General features: G+C 42.5%; 1 protein-coding gene across 7 annotated transcripts in view; it reads left to right on the top strand.

Annotated features, from left to right (window-relative positions):
- The window catches only part of Cobl (cordon-bleu WH2 repeat protein), a 222,777-nt gene that overhangs the window by 172,762 nt on the left and 23,773 nt on the right, over positions 1 to 26,242 (top strand). For all 7 annotated transcript variants that reach the window (XM_075944377.1, XM_075944380.1, XM_075944374.1 and 4 more), the window contains one exon: positions 15,637 to 15,946. In XM_075944377.1, coding sequence (XP_075800492.1) covers positions 15,637 to 15,946 — 310 coding nt within the window. The remainder of the gene's footprint in view (positions 1 to 15,636; positions 15,947 to 26,242) is intronic.

The following is a 26,242-nucleotide window of genomic DNA, read 5'->3' as shown; positions in this document are numbered from 1 at the left end:
CCCAGCTAACAGGACTTCTGAGGAAACTGAGCCAAGATATTAACCATTAGCCACAGATTGTGTTGCAGACTTCGCAGGCAAAAGGGCCCTCGAGACCCTGCTCCAGGGCCTGGCAGCCTCTATGTTTTGCTTAGACTTGTTTTTGCTTGACCTATGCAAGGCATCTTAAATTGTTCGAGTAAACTGCTGAATCAGTTAGTAGCTCTTAATTATAACTTTAAGAAATGACACAAAATGTGTAACATTGGGTATTTTCCAGTGCATGGTCCTATGGTGTTGAGATATTCACAGGGCTGTGCAGCAGACCTCCAGGTCTTCGCCGTCTTCCGAGCTTCATTCTACATCCATTAACTTCTGTTTTGCCCTTTTCCCCAACCTCTGTCAACCACAGTCCCACCTTCTGTTTCAAAGAATGTGATACTCGGGGTACTTCATGTAAATGGAGCCACATAGTGTTTGTCTTTCTGCCAATGACTCATTGCCCTTAGCATAACACCCTCAAGAATTGTTCATATGGTAACATAAAGCGGAACTGCCTTCCTTATGAAGACTCAACCACTCCCATTGTTTGTATATGCCATGTTATCTTTCTTCATTCATCCATTTAAAGATACTTAATTTGTTTACACTTCTCGTCAGGAATAATGCCGGGGAACATGGATGTACAATTATCTCTTCAGAGGCATGCTTCCATTGCTTGTCATACAGATCCAGAGATGGGTTGCTAGAATGTCGTTCAGTATGCCTTTTGTCTCAGCCACTTCCAGGAACTTTGACTCTAGAGGTGGAGCTAGCTCTCTTAACCCAAAGTAAGTCTCATGAGAGATCTAGAGTCAGGGTGACTGATCCATGCAGATGTTCTTTTAGACCAGAATGCAGTGACCAAGCAATAACAAGGACAGTAAGACTGGATTGGGTCACTAGGATCCCTGTGCTGGAAAACTAGGCTGTTTCTCCGAACAGGAGAGGTAAAATGATGCCGAGCAACCCCAACTGTGTCTACTGGAGTCTCTCCAGATAGGCAAGCAGGCTAGAGTCATACTAGTTGGACTAACCTTTTAACTCTGTTGTTGGATAATCTCAAGCAATTGAATTGCTCTCTTCCAGAGTTTCTATGAAAAAAAAGCTGCTTTTGAAAATTACACAAGCAAATAAATGCAGAGACATTTAGAACAACAATCAGCACCGAACAAATCATATTTAGTATGAAAATGGCTATAATACAAGATGCAAGAAATTATACATTAAAATCTAGACGTTTTTGCTTCTTATGAGAAAAAGGGGCAAGGCAGCACCAGCTTGTCTCTGTGACAGTGTTAGGGTACAGCAATGCCTGTGTCTGGTAGATGCCTACTGGCACTCGGGATAGCCTCTGCGCCCTGTCACTCCTGACCCTTGGCCTGTCACTCACAGGATCTCTTTAAGTTCTGTTCTCAGATTTCTGCAAACTAGAAAGAGTAAGAAACTCAAGTCCTCTCTCTAGACAACAAAAAAAAAATCAGAAGAAAAATGTTGATCCTATTATGAAGTAAGCCCAAATAAAACATTTTCTTCTTCATACCCCTTCCTGAGAAATGTGTGGTGAAATTGCTTTTCTCTTTTTTTCTTAAGATGTTGTCTTTGCATGTCTCCTTTGAGAGAAATCTTAAAGTATCTTTAACTGCTCTTCAAAATGAATGCCTTGCACCTGGGGAGCTCCTGCCACTTCTCAGAGAACCTAATGTCCCACCACCCACTCCCACTATGACTGTGAATTCTGGATAGCATGTCCTTGGCAGATAGGAGCTGAAGAGTGGTACTTGTCTGTACCCACTTTTCTTTGTACTGCAGAACATTCCCAGCTGTCTCAGCGCCCCTGAGCAAGCACCAGTCTTTCTATTCAGCAACAAAACACAGGGATAAATTAGCCCTGGTATCCCCTGGGAGCACTGCAGCCAGTGTTTAATTGAGATACCTAGAGTGGACGCTTCTTGCCACTTCAGAGACACAACTGACACTAATTGGAAGCTTCTCTCCCGGTCCCTATAGGCAGGCTCAGTGCTGGTCACAAAGCCTAAAAGTGAAGCCTGAGCCAGCTCTACTGCTACACCGTCCACCAGTGTCTGGCCAGAGTAGAGGATTCCCCAAGCTACAGAGAGGCAGTTGAGTCCTCAAGCATGTTCCCATGGCTGTGACTCCTGTACCTCTCATGGGACGGAAGAAAGAGGCAGGAAGGGAGGGAAAGAGGGAGGCTGCTCCAAACAGCCATGCTGGATATGCAGTTAGGGTTGCACCCTGGGAAAGCTGATTTGGGAGGAATCGCACCACTGCTAATTGTATAATTCTTTTTCTGAACAATTTCAAAGCGTGAGGAGCATAATACAGTTTTTATGAAATAGGGATATGTTAACCCTGACTACTGTTTAGCCCTAATGACTTAGGCAGTCACGCCAAGTATTCACAGGGAACTCTGGATGCCGAGGTTCCTTATGTGAAGTGGTATAGTATTTACATGTCACCTACGCAACCTCTCATATATAGTTTAAATTATCTCTAGATTACTTACAATACTCAATATAATGTAAGTATCATATGAATGGCTGTATTGTTTAAAGGAAATGACAAACAATCTATACATGTTCAGTCTCGAATGCTTTAATAATATAATATAATAATGCTTTATTCGTGACACAAAGAGATACCTGCATGTATTTTACACACTCATTATTTCAGGAGAAGCTGAATTAAAATAGAGACTGGTTCATGTGTAACTGGAGACCAGAAAACCCTACTATCTGCCATCAGCAGGCAACAGCCTCAAGAACACCAGAGATGTGAGTCAGTTTGAGTGTAAATGGCCTAAAACCACGAGCTCTGCTGTCTGAAGGTGATGAGGCCTGGAAGTCCCCATGCTTGGACTCATCAGACCACATGGGTATATTTAAACCACACTTGATCTCCACATATAGATACAGACAAGGTCATGAAATCAAGTAACACAATGCAGCTCTACTGCACAATATCAAAACCTTAGTCCTCCCTTCCTCTAGGGGCAGCGACACCTTTGAGACCTGTCTCACTCTTTCCTGGAGTAAAATTAATAATACTTATACACTGACATAAAATGTCAGTGATAGTACATGGTAAGGAAAGAAGACCAGAAGAAAGGAATACATTTTTATATAATTTGTGTATGACTAGAAGCATATTCCTAAGAAGTGTGATTGTAGCCATTTCTCTAACATTGTTCATGGCATGAACTGGTATTTCCAGCATCCACCTTCTTTCTATAACCCTTCTTGGCCTTTATTAAGAGCCTAGACTAGTTTTGGCAGATTATTTAGTGAAATAACCCAAACCTTCATTCTTGAAGGGTTTGAGCCATTAGTAGTCTGCCTGGAATGGATTAGGATAGTTTTCCACTGACCTTAATCATAGGACATTGTGATTCTGAGAATTGCCCTAAGGGACAGCCTGTGTTCTAGAGAGATTTTGTCTCCTACTTTTCTTATGAGGTACAGTCCAGTTTTCCGTGGGCAGTCTGGATTAGTTACACAAGCCATTATTCTCACTGTTTCTTAGCCTTCAATGATCTGAAGAGTCAAAGTGATGGTGTGAGAAGTCTTAAATTTCAGTTCAGTGAAATCACTGTTGTGTCTACTCATAGAACTCTAGGGTGAAGAACCTTAAGCCTGCAGAGCAAAGGGGTGAGAGAGAAGGAAGCAGAAATTTTGTTAGTGGGTAATTCGGGGATGATGGTAGATGATACCACTTCAGTTCCACCCTCTGAGTCCCAGCTTGGGGGAGGAGAGCATCATGGATTGGATGCTGATCCCATACATGTAGCCGCTGGAGAGTTGTGCTCAGCATGCTGATCCCATACATGTAGCCGCTGGAGAGGTGTGCTCAGCACCATATTTTACCTCAGTGCTATCTGCATCTCCAAAAGACCACAGTTCTACCAGGATGTCAAGAAGCTTGAGTCCATCACTGACACAAAAAATAGTGCAAAAATATTGCCTTGAGACTGTTGAATATAGAGTAGGTGGATATATTAATTGTGGGGTAATATATCGAATTTTCTTCATACACTATAAAATTTTCTTATGTATGTGTCCTTTAAAAAAACAGGCCAGCAGTAAAAGCAAGCAAATATAAATCACAATGATTATCCTAAGAATGAGTAGATGAGTGATTTTACTCCACCAATTGTTAGGATTTTCTTGAGTTTCTAATCAAAAGGGGAAACATACTTACTTTAAGACCAAAAAAAAAAAAAAGAGAGAGAGAATCCGAATAGAAACATACCAGGTAAAATTTGGTGCTAGTGCACCATACTTTCCTTTCAGGAAAGTGAGGGATGCCTCAAGTCCTAAGGACTGACCTTGAAAACTTGGGGCTGGACCTCAGCATCCATGCAGGTTATTTTTGGGGATTGGTAGTTTTGCTGAGGTGAGTGTTTTCTGACCAATAAAGCTGAGTTATTTTGGTCCACCATAATTGTGTGTTAGACAGGTGGTTTGTGTATGAAACGTTTAATTTACTGGCTGTGCAGTCTGTTGACTTTGGATAGAGCTAGAAACAATTCTATACAAGTTTCCCCAAATGATGGGCTCAGATGCTGATCTTGTCGCCGTTACAAGCAGATACACATCACCAAACCTGCTGGAGTGGCAAGAGGGCTCCGTGGGAAAATCACGGTGTGACTTTTCATGGTCTGTACGCTAACCACTCTCTGGGATTGCGTGGCCCTGGGATGGTAATTTTGCAGGGTATATTGTGTTATAGAAGAACACATTATATGAGCATAAATATTAGTCACTTAGATTTTCTTTGCATATTTTATGGTATATTTTTATTTTGGGGATCTGTGATGCTGTTTTGGAGGGAACTTGTCTTGAAACAACACCTGTCAAAGTGGTTTTCCATATTTAATACATATGCTTTTATGCATGAGCACAGACCCAGGCAGCAGTCTGAATAAGTCATGTTCACAGTTTGTGCTAGTCTGTGTGTCCCAAACTTTAGGCGATGTACACAAAAAAGAAGGCAAAATAATGAGCTGGCCAGCTAAGCTGATGAGGCTGCAGCTGTGGGCGGTGATGTGCTATGGGTAATCCCCAGAGACCTAGGCTGTAACAGCCATTCAGCATCCCTTAATCTCCCTGCAGCCTGCTTGCTCTTATATGTCTCTTCATGACACCACCATGGCAACGTATTTTGAGGGAAGGGGTAGAATAATGAACATGCATTGCCTCTAAGACCTTGAGGACAGATATCCAAAATCAAAGTGTTGGTAGGCCCCACACTGACACCTATAGTGGGCTGATAGCTGGAAATGGAAAGTTTTAAGGAAAGGGTAAGTTCCATTTTGCTTCTAATGCGTCTGGTGAAAAGAAGAGGAAAACATGAGAAAGGATATGGATGTTGATATCCCTTGGGCTCCTCGAGGGTAAAGCCTGTCTCCATTACCTAGGGGTCTGTGATGGGGTGCAGAGCCAGAGCCACTCAGGCAGCAGGGGAAGGGACCTCAAGAGATTCTAGAGCTAGAGCAAGGACAATCCGCCACTAGATCAGGAGAATGCCATGGAGACCAGAATTCAGGAAGTCACTCACATCTAGGCCAGCCAGTCAAAAGAAGAAAAAAAGCAATGTAATAATCTTAATTGATCTGGAACTTCTCAGCCCCTTATGCATCTTCACTCAGGTGGCAAGAGCCCACCACATGGCTCTGTTCAGTATAAGGTTTATAATGTGGTCCGAATCCAAGACAGGAGCTAGAACATCTTGTACTTACTCTACTGAACAGCTTGAAAGCTCCTTGCATTTGATAGACTTATAAATAGTAATACTTAAGAAGCCATCAATATGAAAATAAAAGGAACAGGTAAAAAAAAATGTAATCTATGTTAAAAGAAAACAGCCGTCACCTTGCATTTTTAATTTGTTTTTGAAAAACCAAATGAAGGGTTTTGTTAAAGATATACAGGGGCAGATTCATCTGTAATGATTGGCCTTCACTCTCAGTACAACTAAAAGGGGGGGTGGGGGTGTGGAGATGAGGGGATGACTGGCCTGATGCCAGATGGGACTCTCAGGAACATGAGAGGCCACGTAGACCCATGGATGGGAGCCTCTGAGATGTCCATTTCACAGTGACATTGCAGGTTACTTGTCATCTTTCCTGAGCTGTGTGAGGTGACTCACAGCACTCTATGTCCTTAGTCATGCAGAAGATTAGGTTTTGATGTCCAGACTCTCACATTTTAACCAATAGTATGCATTCCACTTACTGAACGTGTCAATTACTCTTTGTTTCATCATAAACTTAAGGCTCATGGTGCGGCAGTAGAAAGAGGCCTCCTCACTAGGGGTACCCAGCCCCCAGGTGCGGTGCCCTTGTTTTTACAGTTCTAGACCTTCCATCTCAGAGGACAGGCAAGGATGCTTGAGAGGACACCCAAAGGTGCATAATGTTTGTGAGAGGGTTGTCTGACTCCTCTTTTTCTATTGGGAAAATCTGTTTTATTTCTAAATAGCAGTGGATGTTAAAAGGAATTATAACTATTATTCAAGCCTAGAAAAATCTTGGATAGGAATATTTTAACAGTTCAATATAACATGCAAAAATATTCTCTATTTGGCTGATTTTATATTAAATTGAGGTCAGAAGTGGTAGTTCTGTGGTGTATTATGGGAAACTATGCAGAACTGGGCCCCAAACACTATCCCTCAAGGCCTAATGAAGAGAGATAGACCATGGAGAAACTTAAAGTGCAGTGGGTGATGTTTTTCATAGATTGCCTTGTCCTTGGCCGGATGACTCACCTGCTCTGTGACAAACCCGAGTCCCAGTCACTTACTTCCAAATTGAATCCCTTAGCAACTTGGCAAGTCCCAAAGGTCCATTTTCTGAGGTGTTGATTAAATAAAAGTCACGTAGTTTTCATACACTAGGTGACCTGGAGACAGGGTTTCTATTTTGACAGTGGAAGCGAAGGCTTCCTTTGGTTCTTGGCAGCAGCAACTGCCCTCCACTCCCAGTCTTCCTGTTCCATTCAGAGGCGAGGCCACAAAAGTACTTAAGGAGTTGAAACATTTTTATTAAAAAATACTTTCAAATACTTTGGAAATCTTGGCTATTTGTGACTAGAATTTGTTCATTGAATTTAAAAGATCATTCAGCTTTAAAAAATTAAATTCAAATATTCTGGTAAAGTTCTGAGTATATTTTCTTGGTGAAAGAAGAACCTTGCTTGATTGAAAACTTGCCTAAGTAAACTTTTGTGATTTTTTTTTAAATGTGCTTGCCCCTTTTCTGAGCCTAGCAGAGTGTACCTGTTACATGTACCCTCGAGGGTAGATAAAATAATTTGTTGATGGAACTTTTAAAATGTTGTATCCATTTAGTTATTTTCTCTGTTTGCATGTGAGTAGGGGCTGCATGCCATAGCACACTTGAAGAGGTCTGGGGAAAGCTTCGAGAGTCAGTTCTCTCCTTCTATTATGCAGGTCTTGGGAGTCAAACTAAGGTTCTCAGGCTTGACAGCATGTGTCTTTACCTGCTGATCCATCTCTCTAGCTCTGAGCTTCTTGTGCAATTTGCAGAATTGGAATCATGGTGTCTGCACTGGAAGTATCATGAGAATTAAACAGAAGATAGATAAGTGCCAGCCACTTGAACAATACAGAGTGCAAAGGTTCAGTTCTATGATGAAGCTTTGAAATATATGTCTTGACCTGGCCTCTCCCTCATAGTAATTAGTCAATACTCAAATATTGTAGGTGACTCTCAAAGCCATGGCATTACCACCAAAAAGGAATCCTGCTTGGCTATGTGCTAAAGAAGATATGTGTCTTAGTTAGGTTTTCTATTGCTTTGATAAAATACTATAATCTAAAGCAACTTGAGGAGGCAAAGGTTTATTTCATCCTACAATTCTCATGTCACGCTCTATCACTGAAGTGTGTCATGGCAGGGATTCAAGGCAGGACTCTGGAAACAGGAACTGAAGCAGAAACCGTGGAAGAATGCTCTTACTAGCTGGATCCTCATGGTTTGCTTACCCTGTCTTCTTATATAACACAGGGTCATCAGCCTAGGGATGGCATCACCCACATCAATCATTAACCAAGAAAATGCAAGGCTGACTTGCAGTTAGGCACTCTGATGGAAGCATTTTCTCAAATGAGGTTCTTCACAGAAAACTCAGCTTGTGTCTAGTTGACAAAACAAAGGGAAAAAAAAACCAACAAGGACAGCTTGTAAACAGAAAATGGAGCCTTACTTTAATGAGAACTGCCTTCAAGCACCGGCTACCAACACCAACACTGTGGCTACTGTAGTTAGAAACCCAGCTACCTCTATCAATGCATTGTTCACCTCAAGAAGTCAAACTGTCTTTCAGCACAGTAGAAGTCTAGTTAGTCCAACGTGGGTTCATGTGCCACATCTAGGACTGCTGTCTTTAGACGTTTTGTACCAAAGTAAGGAAACACTGAAATTCTTGAGTACCAAGGAAACCCACTTCCTCCCATGCCGCCACCCTCACTGAAGCATGTAAAAGACAGCCAAGAGTCACAGGACCATTTTATTTGTAGTTCTTTTTTTTCTTTATTTTATTTTTTTAATTAAAAATTTCCACCTCCTCCCATTTCCCTCTACCTTCCCCCTATTCCCCCTTCCCCTCCCTCTCCAGTCAAAAGAGCAGTCAGGGTTCCCTGCCCTGTGGGAAGTCCAAGGTCCTCCCCCCTCCATTCAGGTCTAGGAAGGTGAGCATTCAAACAGACAAGGCTCCCACAAAGCCAGTACATGCAGTAGAATCAAAACCCAGTGCCATTGTCCTTGGCTTCTCGGTCAGCCCTCATTGTCAGCCACGTTTAGAGAGTCCAGTTTGATCACATGCTCCATCAGTCCCAGTCCAGCTGGCCTAGGTGAGCTCCCATTAGATCAGCCCTGCCATCTCAGTCCCTGCCGTCTCAGTGGGTGGGCACACCCCTGGCGGTCCTGACTTCCTTGCTAATGTTCTCACTCCTTCTGCTCCTCATTTGGACCTTGGGAGCTCAGTCCAGTGCTCCAGTGTGGGTCTCTGTCTCTATCCCCATCCATCGGCAGATGAAGGGTCTGTGGTGATATGCAAGATATTCATCAGTATGGCTATAGGATAGGGCGAGTTCAGGCACCCTCTCCTCAGCTGCCCAAGGAACAAGCTGGGGACATCTCCTTGGACACCTGGGAACCCCTCTAGAGTCAAGTCCCTTGCCAACCCTAAAATGGCTCCCTTAATTAAGATATATACTTCCCTGCTCCCATATCCACCCTTCCTCCATCCCAGCCATCCCATTCCCCCAAGCTCTCCCCATCCTCCCCTTCTCCCTTCTCTCTCCCCATCTCCCCTTACTCCCACCCCACCCCCACCCCCAAGCTCCCAATTTTTGCCTGGCAATCTTCTCTACTTCCAATATCCAGGAGGATAACTATATATTTTTCTTTGGGTTCACCTTCTTATTTTTACAATAAAGTTTAAAATAAATTTTAAAAAACATTCATAGTAATTATATATCCATCCTTCAAAACATATACACATAGAAACCTTTTGGTCAAAGTTTTGATGCCCACATGTTAAGAAGGAAAATTTTACAACCTTCTACATGTAGATTGTATAAACAAATCATATTAGCACACAGGTTCTTATGTACTGGGCAAGGTGCTAAAAAGTGAGAAGCCAGGAAGGAAGATTTGCCTCTAGGTCATACTGCGATTGCTCCATACACAGAGTTGAGGTAATGAGTCAGTGAACTCACTGTCTGACAAAGGAAGGCTGCCAAAATGTTCTCCAGGTTTACTCAAGCACATCCTAAATTGGATTATACTCATGTGTGATACAAATGAATAAGTCTAGGAAATGTAAGGCATGAGTCAGGAGACTTTGAAAATAAAGCTTTCTTCAGTAGAAGCATCATCATGAAGAATATGTGTTTCTTCAGTCAGATAAAAGTAAACGTTTATTAGATAGAAGTCTGTCATTCTAAGAAACAGCTATATTTTGAATGACTTAATCAGAAAGTGTCTATGTATGTTTAGCTTATATCACTTGAAATTCTATTAGATCAGTCTTTATCATATGTATGATAGCTCCATGCATGAAGTGAAATTTTTCTTAGTCTATGCTTGTTTCCAACTAGTGGGGAAACCATGTGCCAGTTAACACGGCCAACACTTATCTAGAACTCACTCCCAGTCCATTTGTCCTGGATGAATGGAACCAGCTTCCTTAAGAGCTCTGATGGAGAGGTTTTGAGAAGATTTTGATACACCCAATTTCAAACACACATACATCACTGGACTAGTCACTCTTTTCACGTTAGCCACGTGTGTTTCATCTCTTACCACCTTCTGTGACTAGGGTAGGATGGGAGCAATGGACTCACCCAGAAAATGAAAACTAGGTTACAAAATGTTCGCATCAGTGAAAACTAAGCTCTGATTTATAATGAAGTGAGTCTGTGCTTCCTCAGGCTGATATTCTAATAGGTACATTAGGATTCTAGGGCTAGACATATTTCATGCTCTGAAGGAATAAGGATAGATTGGTGCAAAGAAAAAGATACTTGACTCAATATAACCAGCTCTATTTTTTTTGGTTCTTTTATGCTTTCCAAGTCTTCATCATCTTTTCTTCCTCAACATAGCCATAGTCTATGCTGAGTTTCCTATACTTGCTACCTTCACCATGGGATGGTCTTCAGAGGCCTGGATGAATTAATTGACAAGGACAATAAGATAAGATACTAAACAGTTTCTATCAAAATAAAGAGGATATGATTTTGAAGAGTAATAGGTCAACTTGACTTCATGAGAACTGTGAGAATTAGTGAGAAAGAAAGAGAGCACAACACTTTCCATGTAGCACTGATAGCAGAGGGTATCTCAGAGATTAATCTTAAACCCACCTCCTTTAGCCTCCCCAGAATATTTGCTCATTTGTGCGCATGCAGCCATGTATGCTGAGCCCTGTATACATGAGACACTGCAACCCTGGCCACTCAGCAGCACCCAGCACTTCCCAAGATGCCTGTGGTTTGTCCACTTCTCATCAGACAACTCATCTCTACCTTCCAACAAGCTTGTTCCAAAACCTGCTTCAGTAGTCAGCTTCATGACTTCCCCATCTAGAATGACTGTTCCATTCACTACATTTCCTGACATAGAGAACCATGGACTTCATCACCTCAGATCTTCAGCTACAGCCCTGTGCTTAGATGTAGCTTTAACCAGTTATGTGTTTCCCCTGGAGATCTCCAGGACTTCCATAGGAGCCTTCTCTAGGTGTTCTCTACCTTTTCGAGAACTGCTGTATTGAAAACTCTAGCATCATTCCATGTCTCCTTCCCAGATCCAGGCATTGCAAAGGCTCTTCTTCTTTATATTACAGACGTGCTCCTTAGCCACTGAGAACCTCACTAGGGTGCAGGAGACAAGTCTTTCCCTCAGGACCTAACTAAGCCAGTGGAGATACTGACATATGGTTGAGCAGATATAGAACACTAGTGATGACAAATCCTTCTGAATATCAGGCATTTTCCAGTTCTCCTCTCCCACCAGATTTATAAAGGACTATGATGATATGATAACAATGCTGCCCAATTATAGATCATTAAGCATAATTTTTGTGACAGGTCCATTATTTTTGGCATATAACATAAGAAGAGCTTTTTAAAATTGAGTGGAATGATGTAGCCATCAGATAATTTTCTTCTTTCACCTCTGCTTTTTTTTTTGGCCCTTGTCTCTGATAAAAATGAAAGTTATGAATTGAATTTATGCTAAAATGCCTCATTTTAACAGTAAGGACTCCAGATATTTCTAAGCAATGAATGGGAGAGAAAAAGCCTCAATTTTGATCCATTTGCAGCATTTTATCATTTTGTTTTAATAAATGTCAGCATTTTTAGTGTGTTTGTGTAGCTGGGGGTGTGCGCCAGTGGTAGATTGCCTCTCTAAAATATAAAAGACCCTGAAGTTGATGCCCAGCATTACAGGAAAAAAAAGAGGTAGTTATGCTGCTTTTCCTGACTGCTAATCACTGAAGCAATATCTCAGTAGACAAAAAAATAATTGAATAGCATTGCCTTACAGTGAAAAGATATAAAATATATCTTTCATTTATGAGCATATTTTACAGAAAATGTATTTAAAATATATCTTGAGCAAAAAGTATATTCAGCTAAAGTAGATTTTATTGGGCTATACAGTAGGAATTAATTCAAGGAGGAATAGATGTGGCCTAAAGCCTTTCCTATTAGAGGAAAAAATTTTTGTTCATGTTTCTACAGAAGGTGCTGATCATGAAAACATAGTTAGTAGCCTCTTGAGTCTTTGGGTTGCAATTTTTAATTAGTGAAACATTTTTATGAAAGCACTGATGTTTATAATCCAGTGGAATTGCTGCAACTTGTTGTAATCCCTTCAATTCAAGATGGTAATTTTCAAGTGTTGCTTTCAAAAGGAAAGAGGAGCGTGGTTGTTTAGAATTATTCTGAAGATACATAAAAAAACATTTTGAAAAGCATCGTGTGAATTTTCATCGCTCTGTCAGAAGCACTTGCCTTATTTTATCTTTGTTCCCAGGACATACAGCACAAAGAACTAAGACAATGTAGGTTGAAATGAAGGACAAACATCAATTGTGAAATCAACTCTTGAGGACTCTCCTTTCTTGATGACTAGTGACAAAAGAATATTATGTAACATTTTCCCTTTATTGATCAAACAATGAAAAAAATGAATCCATTGTAAGTTTAGATTCTTCTTGATGGATGGTATTTCATCTTGAGGAACATAAGGAAATTTGAAGTATTAGAAGTAGAAATGGGTTTGTTAAGTCTGACCTTCAAGCCTTCTAGCTTGTCTAACACCATTTGATGCTGAGTATCCATGGTTTACTTCCATAGCCTGTGACTAACTGGGAGCTGCTATTCAGTGTTGCTATGCAACATCACAAGAGAGCCGTGGACCACAGCAGGGACCCCCAACAGTGATTGAGATTCAAAATGTCATTCCAAATGAATGTTTGTCATTTTTGTACCATACTAGATTTGAAAAAAATGTATAAACTGAATCATCAGCAATTAAGGATTGAAGAAATTGATATATAGGGTTTGATATTTTTCCCCAATGACTCTGCGAAAGTTATATATAAATGAACAAGACAAGTAAAGGACTAAGAGTAATGGTCTAATTTTTATACATGTATTTTGGTTGATGATTTTATACATGCATTTTCATCATTTGTACATGTATTTAAAATGTCAAATAATTAAAAAAAAGTTCAGTTAATCAGTAAAATGTTTGTTACACAAGCATGAGGACCTGAGTTTGAGTCCTTGGACCAAAAAGAGCAACAAGAAAGTCAGGGTAAGGGAGAAATGAATGGCAGCTGGCCGACTCTTCCCTGGAGTCTGACTGGATAGCTTCAGAGAATCAGAGTTCCAAGTGGGGATTGTTGTATGGAGTAAGTGACATAGAGCTAATTGAAGGGCTGCATGGTAAGAGCAGAGAAGAATCATAAAGCTTGTTACCAACTCACGGGCAGGAAGAATTGCAGGCTATGTACGTCAGTGTGTGTTAATTACTTTTCTCATGTGGTGAAATTCCTGAAAAGGCAGCAGGGAGGGATGAAGGGAGGATTGGTTGGTTTTGGCTTACAGTTTTAGGGTATAGCCCATTGTGATGGGGGAAACATGGCAGCAGTAGCATGAAATATCTGAACTTTTCACTTCAGGACTCAGAAAAGAGAAATGGACATTGGTACTCAGGTTGTGATTTTATTATCCAGTCTAGCACCTTGACCCATGGAGTAATGTCACCTACAGTTAAAGTGGGTCTGCCTGCCTCAATTATTGCTCTTAACCCAGTCTAGAGATCTTCACGGATATGCCCTGAGTTGTCTCCTAGAAGATACTGGGTCCTGTCAAGTTTACATTAGCCACTGGGGTACAGATACTGTTTAGTCTTCAGTCTGCTAAGCTTTGCAGCTTGGCATAGTGCTGCACACCAGCAATCCCAGCACTGAAGAGGCAGAGGCAGGAGGATGCTGAGTTCCAGACTAGCCTTAAAAGGAATCAGAACAACTTTTGTTCAGCGGTGCTCTGAAATTTAGTGCATTGCCTTCTGCATTTGTGTCTCTTCCACTCCTTCTGTAGTTCCCACTTGCTTCGAGCTCTTTTGTGAAATTTATATTCTTATAAGTGTTTATTTTTTCATGTTTTTTGTTGTTCAAAACTCACATAAAGTAACACATGAAGAGATTTTCCTCCGGTTTGTTGGCTGTTAGTTGTTGTTGAGATAGGATGTCTAGAGATGCAGAGTGCGATTCATATTAACACACAGTAGTATCATTGGAGTGTGCACTTGCACACACCTACAGCCTACACCAACATCACAAGTCCAGGGGCTATATAAGGGAAAGGGATTGACTTTGGAACACAGAGTCTGGTTCTAGCCTTGAATCTCTAAATCTAGAACCTGTAAATCAACTGCAGCCCTAGAGTACAGCTAGTCTAGAGTGGTGAACTGCAGTCCTACAGTCTCCAGCTCTATGCATGGAGTCTTCTGACATCCTCACTATGGATAGTTAACATGTCTCCAGTTAGTGGGATGACGGCGGTGTTCCCTACCAGGTCTCAACAGAGACAAACTCTAAAGTCAGCTGAAGGTCATACACAACTCTGCACATCATCTCCCTGTGTATTTCTTCGTAATGCTCACAGGCATCAATCAACCACTCATACTTGGGTTCTGATACCTTTTAATTTTACCTTCCCTTCCAAGCTCATCTCTCACACAAAAGCTTATATTATCTCAAGTTACAAATGAAGACAGGGCCAAATGTTGAAGAGGAATGCCATGAGCATGCAGACCATGTAGACCACATTTCCAGCATCATTCTGTGAAGCTGCAGGTCAGAAGGCCCCCAGACCAGAATGGTTTACTTCTGTTTATTCTTAATGTTTTTGTTTGCTTGTGGAAGGCAGTCATTTTTATATTATTTCTTTAATTTTTGAAATTATAATTACTTCATTTCTCTCTTTCCTTTCCTCCCTCCAAACACTGCTATATACCCCTCCTTACTCTTTTTCAAGTGCATAGCCCTGTTTTTTCCATTTATTGTTGTTATATACTTATATGTGTATATGTGTGTGCATATATATGAAGTCATTTTAAGTCAATAATCAGACTACAAACAATTGCATTCATTATCACTAGTGTGAATATTTAATCACCATAATTGCCTGGAGGATGCATGTTTAAAGGGCTAATTAAGGGTTTGAAGATGTAGCTCCTTGGTTGGGCACTTGCCTAGCATGTGCAATGCCCTGGTTAAATCCCCAGCACCACAAAGATAAATAAACAAAAAGACTAATTAATCAAGTGCCCAGTTTTTATGGGAAAGTTTGCATTCAATTATGCATATGCATAAGGCCTTTTCAGAGTTAATATGTTTCCAGAGGGTGCTATGGGTTTGGCAGAGAGTCTTCCTTACTTAAATCTCCCTGAATCACACATTTCAGATAGGTCAAAGGGATATTGCCTGTGTTAGGAAGCATGACACCCTGAGTGGCTTGTGTTGACCTGTCTTTATGTGTCCTCTCCAGTGAGCCTGCCCCTGGGGCCTGGCAGCCACTGCAGTATGGGTGGAGTCTCACAGGTGCCACCAGAGGCTGAGGAGACAGCATCTGTGGGCAGCTGTTTTGCGTCAGAGGATACAACCGAGGACTCAGGGGTGATGAGCTCTCCCTCAGATGTCATCTCTCTGGACTCGCAGCAAGACAGCGTGAGATCTAAGGACAAATGGTCCACCGACCAGGAGGACTGCAGCGACCAGGACCTAGCTGGAACTCCAGAACTTGGTCCCCAAAAGAGCCCATCGTGGGGGAAAAATGGCTCTGGGAACTCCATTCCAAGGTGAGTCGTGGAATAGCTCCTAATTTTCAGGGTGATCCAAATAATGATCATGTGCTATGTGCCTTCCATGGATGTGTCCTACCCTGGAGTTAGCAATTTGTTAACTCCAGTCCTATCTTCATGCTGCGTGTAGACATGAATATGTTTGTAAGCCATGCATCAGAATGCTTAGTGTGCCTTGACACCGGATCCAAAGGCACTGTACTTGTGGCATACTTTTCTACTCAACGATGTTAAAAGTCACCCGTGATAACTCATATACTGTCCATTCATGTATTTATCCTTTTTCATATTAATGGGCTTAGGTTATTCCAGATTTTCAGGACTGGAAATAATAAGTAAACTACATATATGTTTTTGTTTAATAATGAGAATTTTCCAGAGGAGAAATTAGATCATCAGAAAATTCATCAGCTACATGGAATATCATCAAATAGATGCTCTGTGTATCTATGGTACCCTGTCATTCCATGTCTACACTAGTGTTTGTGGTTAGTAGACATCTAAGCTTTGCTGATCCCATGGGTGTCAAATGGCATCTCAAGTATCTTCAATTCATAGTCCTTGGGTAGTAAAAATGACTATACAATTTGTTTATTATTTAATCTTACTTTTTATGTATTGTTTTTGTGGACTTTATCCTTTTTTAAAATTATGTGCTTTGCCATTTTTAAATTGGTAACTTCTTCATTGGCTTTTTAACCATGAGGAGTTTCTAAGTCTGAAGTTTAAATTAAACTTTGTTATTTTAAATTGTACAACAATTGCCTTATGTCATATGGTTGGTTGTGTCCTTGCCTTCCAACTGCTACAGTCTCTGCATATGTAAGGGATTGTTCCTATTACCTAAGGACTTAATTGGCTGAAACACTAATGCTAGCTTACACCAGGGTGCTCCTCTACCCGTGGTTCATTTTCAGGCATGGTGTGAAAAGAGACTGGTTTTTAAACAGGATCCACTTGGCAAGTTTCGGTATTACATCACCCTGGACTGCTTTGCACTAGTTCCTATCGCCATCCTCTGACCTTGTTCACCTTGTCAGCTGGGTGAAGAAGAAAAGTATCTGTGATCTCTAATCCTGACTGATACACTAAGTTATCCCCTGAAGAGATGGCCTCCCGCAAGTCTCTCCTTTCAGGAAATAGGTCGGAGAAGGTTTTTGGCAGAACTTTGTCAGCTGAAACATCATTCTGTCTCAGACCACGGTATACCGTGTGTGTGTTTCTGAATATGAAATACAGAGCATTGCCATGTAACTTGTAAGCAATGTCTGTAGTGTCAGAAGGGGTTGAAACTCAAGTGCTGGAACTGGCGTGGGGTGAGGCCAAAGAGCATCATTAAGGGAGCAGACAGTGTGGGTGAAGTACCTGCAGGCTTCACCTGAAGATAGCAGCCCTTTTCTGGACATAACCTAGCAAGGAGGATACAGACCTTTTGTGGACAGTATCTGAAATGTACCAGACATCTAGATTGGTATTTCACATCTCACAAATTTAAAATGCTGTTAAGTGATCTGAGCATCCACAGTCAGACTAAACAGATGTGTAGTTGTGGTCAGCCCTCAGGTATGCCCTTCAGTAAGTATATAGGGATGCCTTCACTATTATGTGATTCTTATAGAAGCACTTTTACCTGAATGCCTATCTGTAAACTTTCAGATACTATTCAGATATTTCCTGTGCTATAGCACGTCAATAAGTACATGTATAAATATATTTGGGAAGTCACCATATTCTCCTCTTAGCCCCAGTGGGTTTTTAGAACATCTTTTTCTTAATTTTTTTAATTCATTTTACATACCAACCACAGTTTCCCCCCACTCTCCTCCTCCCGCCTCCTACCCCAAGTCCCCCTACCCATCCCACCTCATATCCACTCCTCAGAAAGGATAAGGCCTCCCACAGGAATCAACAAAGCCTGGCACATCAAGCTGAGGTAGGACCAAGGCTTTCCCCTCTACATCAAGGCTGAGTAAGGCATCCCGAACCTTAGGGAGTGGGCTCCAAAAAGCCAGCTCATGTACCAGGGATAGATCCTGGTCCCACTGGCAGGGGCCCCACAAACAGACCAAGTCACACAACTGTCGCCCACATGCAGAGGGCCTAGTCTGATCCTATGCAGGCTCTCCAGCTGTCGGTCCAGAGGCTGTGAGCTCCCATAAGCTCCAGTCAACTGTCTCTGTGGATTCCCCTATCATGATCTAACCCTCCCCTTTGCACCTATAATCCCTCCTCCCTCTCTTCACCTGGACATGCGGAACTCATCCCAGAGCTTAGCTGTGAATCTCTGCAAGCTCTTGAAGACCTTGCAGACAAGGCCACGGGTTTAAACATCCCTCTACGAAAGGCCTCCATGTGGTCTTTAGGATGAGTGCTCCCTTAATCACTGTTTGGAAACTCTTCGGTGTCACCTTCCTGCTGGGATTCACACTTAGTGAAGATGCAGGTGCATGAGTCACATGGCTAGAGAGAAAATGGCTCTCTTAATGGAAACGGTGGCTCTGGGGCTGGGAGGTTGGCTCGATGGTTAAGAACTCTTATTGATCTTACAGAGGACATGATTGCAGTTCGCAGTGCTCACATGGTGGCTAGCAACTATCTATAACTATAATCTGAGCAAGTTGATACAGTCTTCTCACCTTTACAGGCACCAGGCTTGTATGTGTAAGTATGTACACATACATACATGTAGTCAAACACTCATACACATGAAATAAACTCCTTAAAAACCATGATGGGTTTTGTGTTCAGTTCCACAGAATACCACACCGAAAACTTGGGTTGTAAAGAGGAAGGGCAGGATTGAGGGTCCCACAAACTGTAGTAAGCTGACTTCTCAGCAGAATGCAGGTGGGGCCTGGTGGAGCAGGCATCTTCCAGATACCAAAGCTGGGAGGGGCCAGAATTAGGGAAGTTACAGCCCATTCCAAAGGATAGTGGCCCAGAATCGAGGTAACATTGTGAAGTAACAGAACTCACAGGACTGTAGCCTTAACCTTGGCCATTTAGACAGGGAGAAAGATAATAAAGAACAGAAAATAGTGGTCGATGAAAGTAATAAGGAATATGTTTCCTGGCAACCTCCTCGGGAGGCATGCTTCTTGCCCCTCGTAGTACTTTTCCCCCCACTGTGTTTATACCTGAGTATGTACCCAAAGGGCATGAACTCTGCTCTGGGTGGCTAATGTTTTGTCTCTCATTCCAAACTCCTGCCTCTACCCAGCATAATTCCAAACCAATGCCTAGTTTCTGCAACTAATATTAATATGTCTATTTGTGTTCCCATTATGAGACATAATGATGGTATGAGACCAGGCTATATTATGTCCCTCCTGTCACCTCTGTTGCCAGACTCTAGGATGTAGGGGCATCAGAGGTTACCCTTTGCCATAACAAGCAACGTCAGGACTCTAGGATGAGAGTAGATTCCAGTAAGTTGCCACGGATACCTCACTGTGCAGAAAGTCTCCAGTATGGGATCAGTCACTAGGGGCATAAGGACTACCCGTGGTTTCCACTTTACTAGCACAAGGTCTTCTGTTGCCGCACCTCCAATACTCAGAAAGTCACTAAATGTTGTTTAAACATCATGTAAAGACGAATCGTGGCCCATAAAAGCCCAAAAGGTCCACTTTTCTCAGGTATCTCCTTTCTTTTGTAGCCAATAGCATGTGTATTTGGGGTATAGGATTGCCTGGGTTTAGATATTTAAATCTTAGGTACAAATATTATTTCCTCCCAAGCACCCATCCAAGAATATTTTGAGAGCCATCCTCTGCTACTAGCTATGGTTTGTTTTTCCTACTGTGCAGTCATGTGGTAGACTTACTGCTCTGATTTGATATGGCTGAGGGTAGAAACTTAGCTCATTGCCACTGGGACTGCTTCCTCATTGCTGCTTGTATTGCTGAATAGCACCTGGCATCCTTGGAGCCTAGGTTTTAAGTTGAAGAACATCAGTAGTAAAACTCGGTCTTCTGAAACAATAAAGCAAGTGGGGATGGTTGGCCATAATTCCAGTTTATTGTATGTGATACAGTTTGAAAAGGGGGTACTTCTCCATCAGCTCAATTGATGAGATCCAGTGGCAAAGTTTTCATTGTCCTGAATTCAAACTCTACCCTAAAATTGGTACATCACCTTTCTCTTGTCTTCCTCTAAACCAGGTACCCAAAATAAATTCCCAAGAGGAATTCTGGCCTAAAGTGGTATATGCATATGGCGGTGGTCCCTTGTTCTGGGAACACCCAGGAGTGCCACTCTGAGCTTCATCAGTACCTTTGCCCTAGGAAAATGCTCAATAATTCATTCTGGATGGACTTATAAATCTCTTACACCTGTCTGTTGTAGACGACCCGGGCCAACATTCTTTATTCTTACAGGATAGCTTGGCAAATGTGTGTCTTTAGCCTGCAAATTCACTTCCCCCTTCCATTTCTTCCTCAGTAAAGTTGAGATACGTGACATTTCCTCTTAGAATGGTGCCGGCATATGGCTTGCTAGCCTTCAAAAGCGGTGAGCGATGCTGTTCTTGTTGTTCTTGCTTTTGTTTACAGGTCCTAGGGGAGTAATAGAAGCAGGATTCTTTGGATAGTCCTTGCGATCATTTCTAGCTCTGCTTGCCTGCCTCCTCTTCCAGCTATCACATCTTTGTCTAAATAGAAATAATAGGGAGAGAAGGGAGGAGCAAAAGGGATGCTGCCCCCCCCCTGAGAGGACCAAGAGTGGAGCTAGCAATGTTTCTAAGCAGTGGATCCCCAGAACAATCTGGCTGTCATCAGGCAGTCTGTCTCTATTCAGCATCACGAAACTGAGTTCTAAGGTGTTTGGGGGGAACTTCAGTAAGGCAAAATGCTGTAAAGTGTGACTAAGAGAGATGACTCTGTGGGTTTGGGTTTTTCTTAATGGTGGAGCCAAATCCAGTCACATGCAGAGCCTCTCAAAGTAGAAAATACATTATCGCTTCAGCCTCACAAAAGGTGGTGGAAAGAATGTAAGAGCCAGAGGATGAGGAGGAGTATTGGGAAACACTGTCTGCTATGCATGACACGGCCATTGTACCCATGAACTCACAGCAGCTGTAATTACCTACAAAAGACTTGCACCAAATGGAGCCTGTCCACCATCCACGTGCTTACAGGAGGGGTCATGAAACCTCATACCTCTCACTTTGTCAGGAGTTATTGACAGGTGGTGATGCTCACTTTCCTCGGTGCTGTGGCTACTGATATGTTATTAATATTCTAATAAACAACCCCCATCCATATTCATACTAATTAAACTAATTAAACTCAGTGGGTCACAAATAATAACAAAAACAAAATATTTAAGAGTGGAGGTGACTTGGGAAGAAGGAATCAGCAGAAGTATCAGGAGGATGAGAGTAGGGAATGGGGTAAAAACGGTCAAAATGTATGGAATTTTCAGAGGACTTAAAAGTAGTGTATATGTGTGAAGAGAAGTATAGTTTTTGTTTCTGTGGTGAGGAAGGACCCCTCTCCCATCCCATCCATTGTCTGTACTCTAGCTGGCAACCCTTTAAGGGTCTTCCTAGCTCCAGCTTGTTGGTAAATGTAGGATGGTAGGACTGAGGTTCATAGTTGCAGTCTGAGAGAAATTCTTCCCCTCCTTGCAGGGCACGTGGTTCCAAGCAGCCTTGCATGTAGACAGAGACTAGAGTGGGACTTGGACCCTGGATTCTACCTCATCCAGCCTCTGGATCCTTAAACCAGAACTCCAGGAGCGGTGGTCACAGAAGTGTCAGGAGTCATTCATGTAGCACAGACCATGATACCTAGAGTCTAGAAACCATGGGGCCACAGGAGCATTTATAAACTGCACCATGACCATGTAGACCCCTGAGCGTTCATCACCATCCGCACTCGGTAGCGTCAGGAGCAGTTAGAGGCATGTTATATATTGTAGAGTCTGTCAATGGAGAATTAGAATACACACGAATGTGGAAAGCCTTGGGGACAACACTCATTTGGTAGAGTCCTTGCTTTGTTTACATGAGGCCCTGATTTGATCACCAACACTACAGAAAAAATTGTGGAGTGCTGTACCCGACTGTAGCCCCTAATCATACTAGCTGCTAAACATGACCATCCAAGCTGAAATAATTTGTATGTGTAGAAAAGAAACAAATCTAGTACCCAGTAAACAAATGTTTTAATCACATGTATAAATAAAGCTAAAACTAAAGTAATGAAAATTGCATTCACTTCTCTCATTTAAAACAGGATTGCAAGAAGATGTAAAATTACACATATGACCCCCCCCACCCCCGATGTGTTAAACACCAGTGTCAGACTCCGAAGCCTTATCGCTGGGGAATGCTTACAGCTGCAACGAGGGGTCAGCATATGCAGCAATCATCCAGTTTCCCAGGCTGCCTGCTCTCGGGCTGCCTGCTCTGGGGCTGCCCTTATCATTCTGCAGTAGCAGGGTTGCTTTGGTCTCCATAAGCAAATTAAGCTCCTCTCTGAAAACATCGTGATTTTCCTCTTTGACATTTTCCACAATCGTATACATTTCTTAGCGAGGCTCGGCCGAATCAAAAGCAAACACAACAATGCGCTGTGGATTTCTTAGGATTCGAGATGAGTCAGAACAGTGCTATTCATCATGCTCTTCACCTTTTCTTCCCAATAGCAAATGGAAAGAAAAACTCACCACGCTCCTATTTGTCCTAGCACTGAATAGACGGGACAATTTCCTCCTCTCATCTGCCTGGAGCCACACAAACAAATGCTGAGACCAAGCTGGGCGAAAGCTGCCCCAGCTGGATAAGAGGCACACCCTCTCTCTCCACTCTGAGTTCCCAAAGGGGAGGCAGAGGAGGCAGATGAGCCTCCCAGACAGATGGGTTTGGAAGTCCCCAGTGCTCTTGGCTTGTCCCTCATGCCTTACGCAGCAGTGGCATGAACAAGGCTCTGCAGCCATCACCTCCAGATCTGTGTGAGAAAACAGCTCCGGCTGTGTTTATTTAACATGGGAAGGCTGATAGCAAAATGCCCACTCAATGTTTGTTGGCTTTCTGTTTTCTTGGTCCTTAGCCACAATAAACTGCCAATGAGAACTGTATCTAAAGATTTGCTCATTGCTGGGCGTGGGGGGAGGAAGCCTGGGAAAGAAACATCCGTGCACATTGGCTTTATGTCAGCAGATGCATTGCCTTCTGCCCAGTATACCCTGCTCAGTGCTACATGCCTTGTGCTCTCCTGGAAGCCCAGGAAGCTACTCTTTAGGCCCCGTGATTAAGTCCAGGTAAGATTAAAAGAGGAATGGCAATACCGTGCTTTGGTGTAACCCTTTGCAACAATGGAGTTGGGTATGGAGGAAAAGCAAACACCACTAGATCCCTACCCGCCCCCCAGAAACCTTAGCTAGGAAAACAAAATTGGTAGATTGACATGGACATTGACCTTGACTAGATAGCCCTCCATGCAAATGCTCAGGCCCAGGAAATAGCAATCCTTGAGGTACACCAAAACTCAGACAAGCTGAAGAAGCAGTGAGACCCACAGCTACCATGTTCAGAGAGTGTAGGGACTCAGCCAAGGGCCTGGCAAGGGTTAGACTTTGGTGAGCTCCATAAGGCACCCAGGTTGGCTCCTACTGGCATATGTCTACTTCTTCCCAAATAACTCTGACCCTAGAACACAAATCCCATCCAAGTGTCAGAGAGCAAGGCCAGGACCATGGAGGATAGGGGTGTGCTGACAGGGTCTGAGACTGGGTGCCAACATCAGTGAGTGGAAAAGGAAGTCTGTGAGTCTATATGAGGCAGTAAGAGGAAAAGCACTGGTCAAGGGCAAGAGGGCATGGGTGAAGGGATAGCTTTAGCAGCTTGGAACCTCAGACTTGAGCAAGACATTTGGTCTGGATGCAGAGAAGAAACCAGCGGGGAAAGCCCACACACCTAGAGCTGAGTTTCTAATGGCTAGAGTAGTTGGGACTGATCCTAGCAGGGGGGGGGAGTGTGATGATCACAGAGCCTACTCAAAACCGACTGTAGCCTTCTCCCTCACGGATGGCCAGGAGGCTCCTGTAGGAAAGAAGACCTTACATACCAGTTTTGTGGGAAACATTTCATCTCATTTACAACAAAAAATGTTTAACTAGAGTCTGAAAGCAGTGTAAAATCTGCTCACTAAAGTAGGCTCATCAGTCCTGGGAAACAGGTCAGTAAAGTGCCAGTCATATGATCATGAAGAACTGAGCCCAATCGCCAGAACCTGCATCTTAAAAAAAAAAAAAGCCCAGTGTGATGACATGTGTCTTTATTTCTAGCACAATGGAGGCGTGACAGGAGGATCCCCATAGCTCGCTGACCAGACAGTCTAGCCTACATGGAAAACTCTAGAGAGAGGTCCAGTCTCCCAGACTTTCACACTCATGCACATAAAAGCGCTGAGATATGTAAGCATGCCCTTTTTAAAAGCAGCTTTATCATACAAGGTGCTTTATGGTAAACAGCCTCCATAAACCCTCCTCAGTGAAGCACACAGGCGCACGCCTTGCTTGCCCTGTTCACAGGTGTCTGTGGTGTTCTCATGCCATCCCAGTTACCCTACATAGAGTGCTGTGTCTGGGCTTTTTTCATGCATTGTGCTAGAAGCAGCGTTAGCCTGTATTTCTCCATAGGCTCTCTGATTGTCATGGTTACTGATTGGACTGTATTTTTCCACAGGCTCACTGATGTCAGAATTACTGATCGTATTGCCCTTTACAACGTAGGCAGCTCTCTTTGCTGCTGAATAGTTTAGATTTCTTCACAGAACACAATGAATACTGTTGTCGTGATATTTTCCCCTCCCACTGAATTATTTCCTTACCAAGATAAAGATATATGATTTCATATTTTTTTCATTTAGAATCAACAGCAGGTGTGTGTGTGTGTGTGTGTTATTCATTGAAGTTTCATGTGATTTCTTTTCTAATTTAACATTTAGAATAAATTGGTGGAATTTAGTTTTAATTCTTCCCGAGAACCTTCTCTTCACTGTCTCCTGAGTGATAGAGCCAGACATTCTTCAAAGACAAATATTTTGATATAGAAGAATATATATCCTTATTATATATAATATTCTTTGGCTGGACTTTAAGCATTCTAAACTACAAGTAAAAATCTAAAAAGTGATCTGCTTTACATGTTGAATACCATTTTGCCTAGAAATTTCCATATTTTATTTCTCTGCCATATAGTCTAGTAAATATTTGAATGTATTTTTTTTCCATCACATTCCCTGAAAGAGAAACAGCTTTAGTAAACCGCACTGAAACAATTACAGGCCCAAAGCAAAGCCATGGGAAGGACAATTGGGCACCTCTTGCCGTCCTTATTAACTGGTCTGCATGCACACACATCTCCGACCAGCCCCTTTTGTCTAGCCTGTCGGAGAGCATTAGCCGAGACGGATCCTGAAGCTACCTCCTGGCTCCCAAACGGACATAGTCACTAAGAAAGAAAGACTCATTTATTCGAATAAAAATTTTGCTGCGTAAGTGAGGACTGTACAAGGCACATTTCATGCATCATTATCTGGGCCTGATTAGCAACGATGGAAATTGGTCCTCGATTCTAACAATCAGCGGAAAGGAACCTTCAGCTTTCACTGAAGACAGACAATGGCCATAGACATGTCTGTGTTTTCTGCACAATAGGAAAAGAGATGCAAAGGCCCTCATGGAGGCGGCTTTCAAATTGTTTTGGCAGCGGTTGTCTCACATATGCCATTGTCCCCGTGACGCAAATAAATCATGACCTCCCTCTCCTGAGCAGCAGGATGACATATCTTAGGATGCCCCATGCCACAGGGGGCCACATTGTCCCTCTTGACCCTAGACATGGCTGGGCCACCTGGTCAAGGCAGCCGATCCTTACTCAGGCTTTGGAGCAGGTGCACCTGGCTTTGAATGCTGTGTGACCTTGCACGTGTCGGTTGGTCTCTCTGGAAAGTTTCCTGTCTGAACAATGGCAATGACAATGCGATTTACCTTATAAATCATTTCTGAGGGTTGTAATAAGGTGATTCATGCAAACAATCTCTATTCAGGGTCCAGCAGGCAACAGTTGCTCCTCTAACACAGAGGTTTGCCATCTTCTGGAGCTTCCTATGAAAGGCCTCCAAGAAGGAAGCCACAAGGATGGCCAGGAATGGTAGCTTTTTTTTTTTTAGTATTTTTTAAATTGTTTTTATTGAGCTATATATTTTTATCCACTCCCCTCCCTTCCTCTCCCCTCTCTTTATACCCTTTCCCAAGGTCCCCATGCTCCCAATTTACTCAGGA

Source organism: Microtus pennsylvanicus, chromosome 12, assembly GCF_037038515.1.
Source record: "Microtus pennsylvanicus isolate mMicPen1 chromosome 12, mMicPen1.hap1, whole genome shotgun sequence".
NCBI lineage: Eukaryota > Metazoa > Chordata > Mammalia > Rodentia > Cricetidae > Microtus > Microtus pennsylvanicus.
The sequence above is the reverse complement of the archived record's forward strand: the minus strand, read 5'-3'. Positions and strand labels throughout refer to the sequence as shown.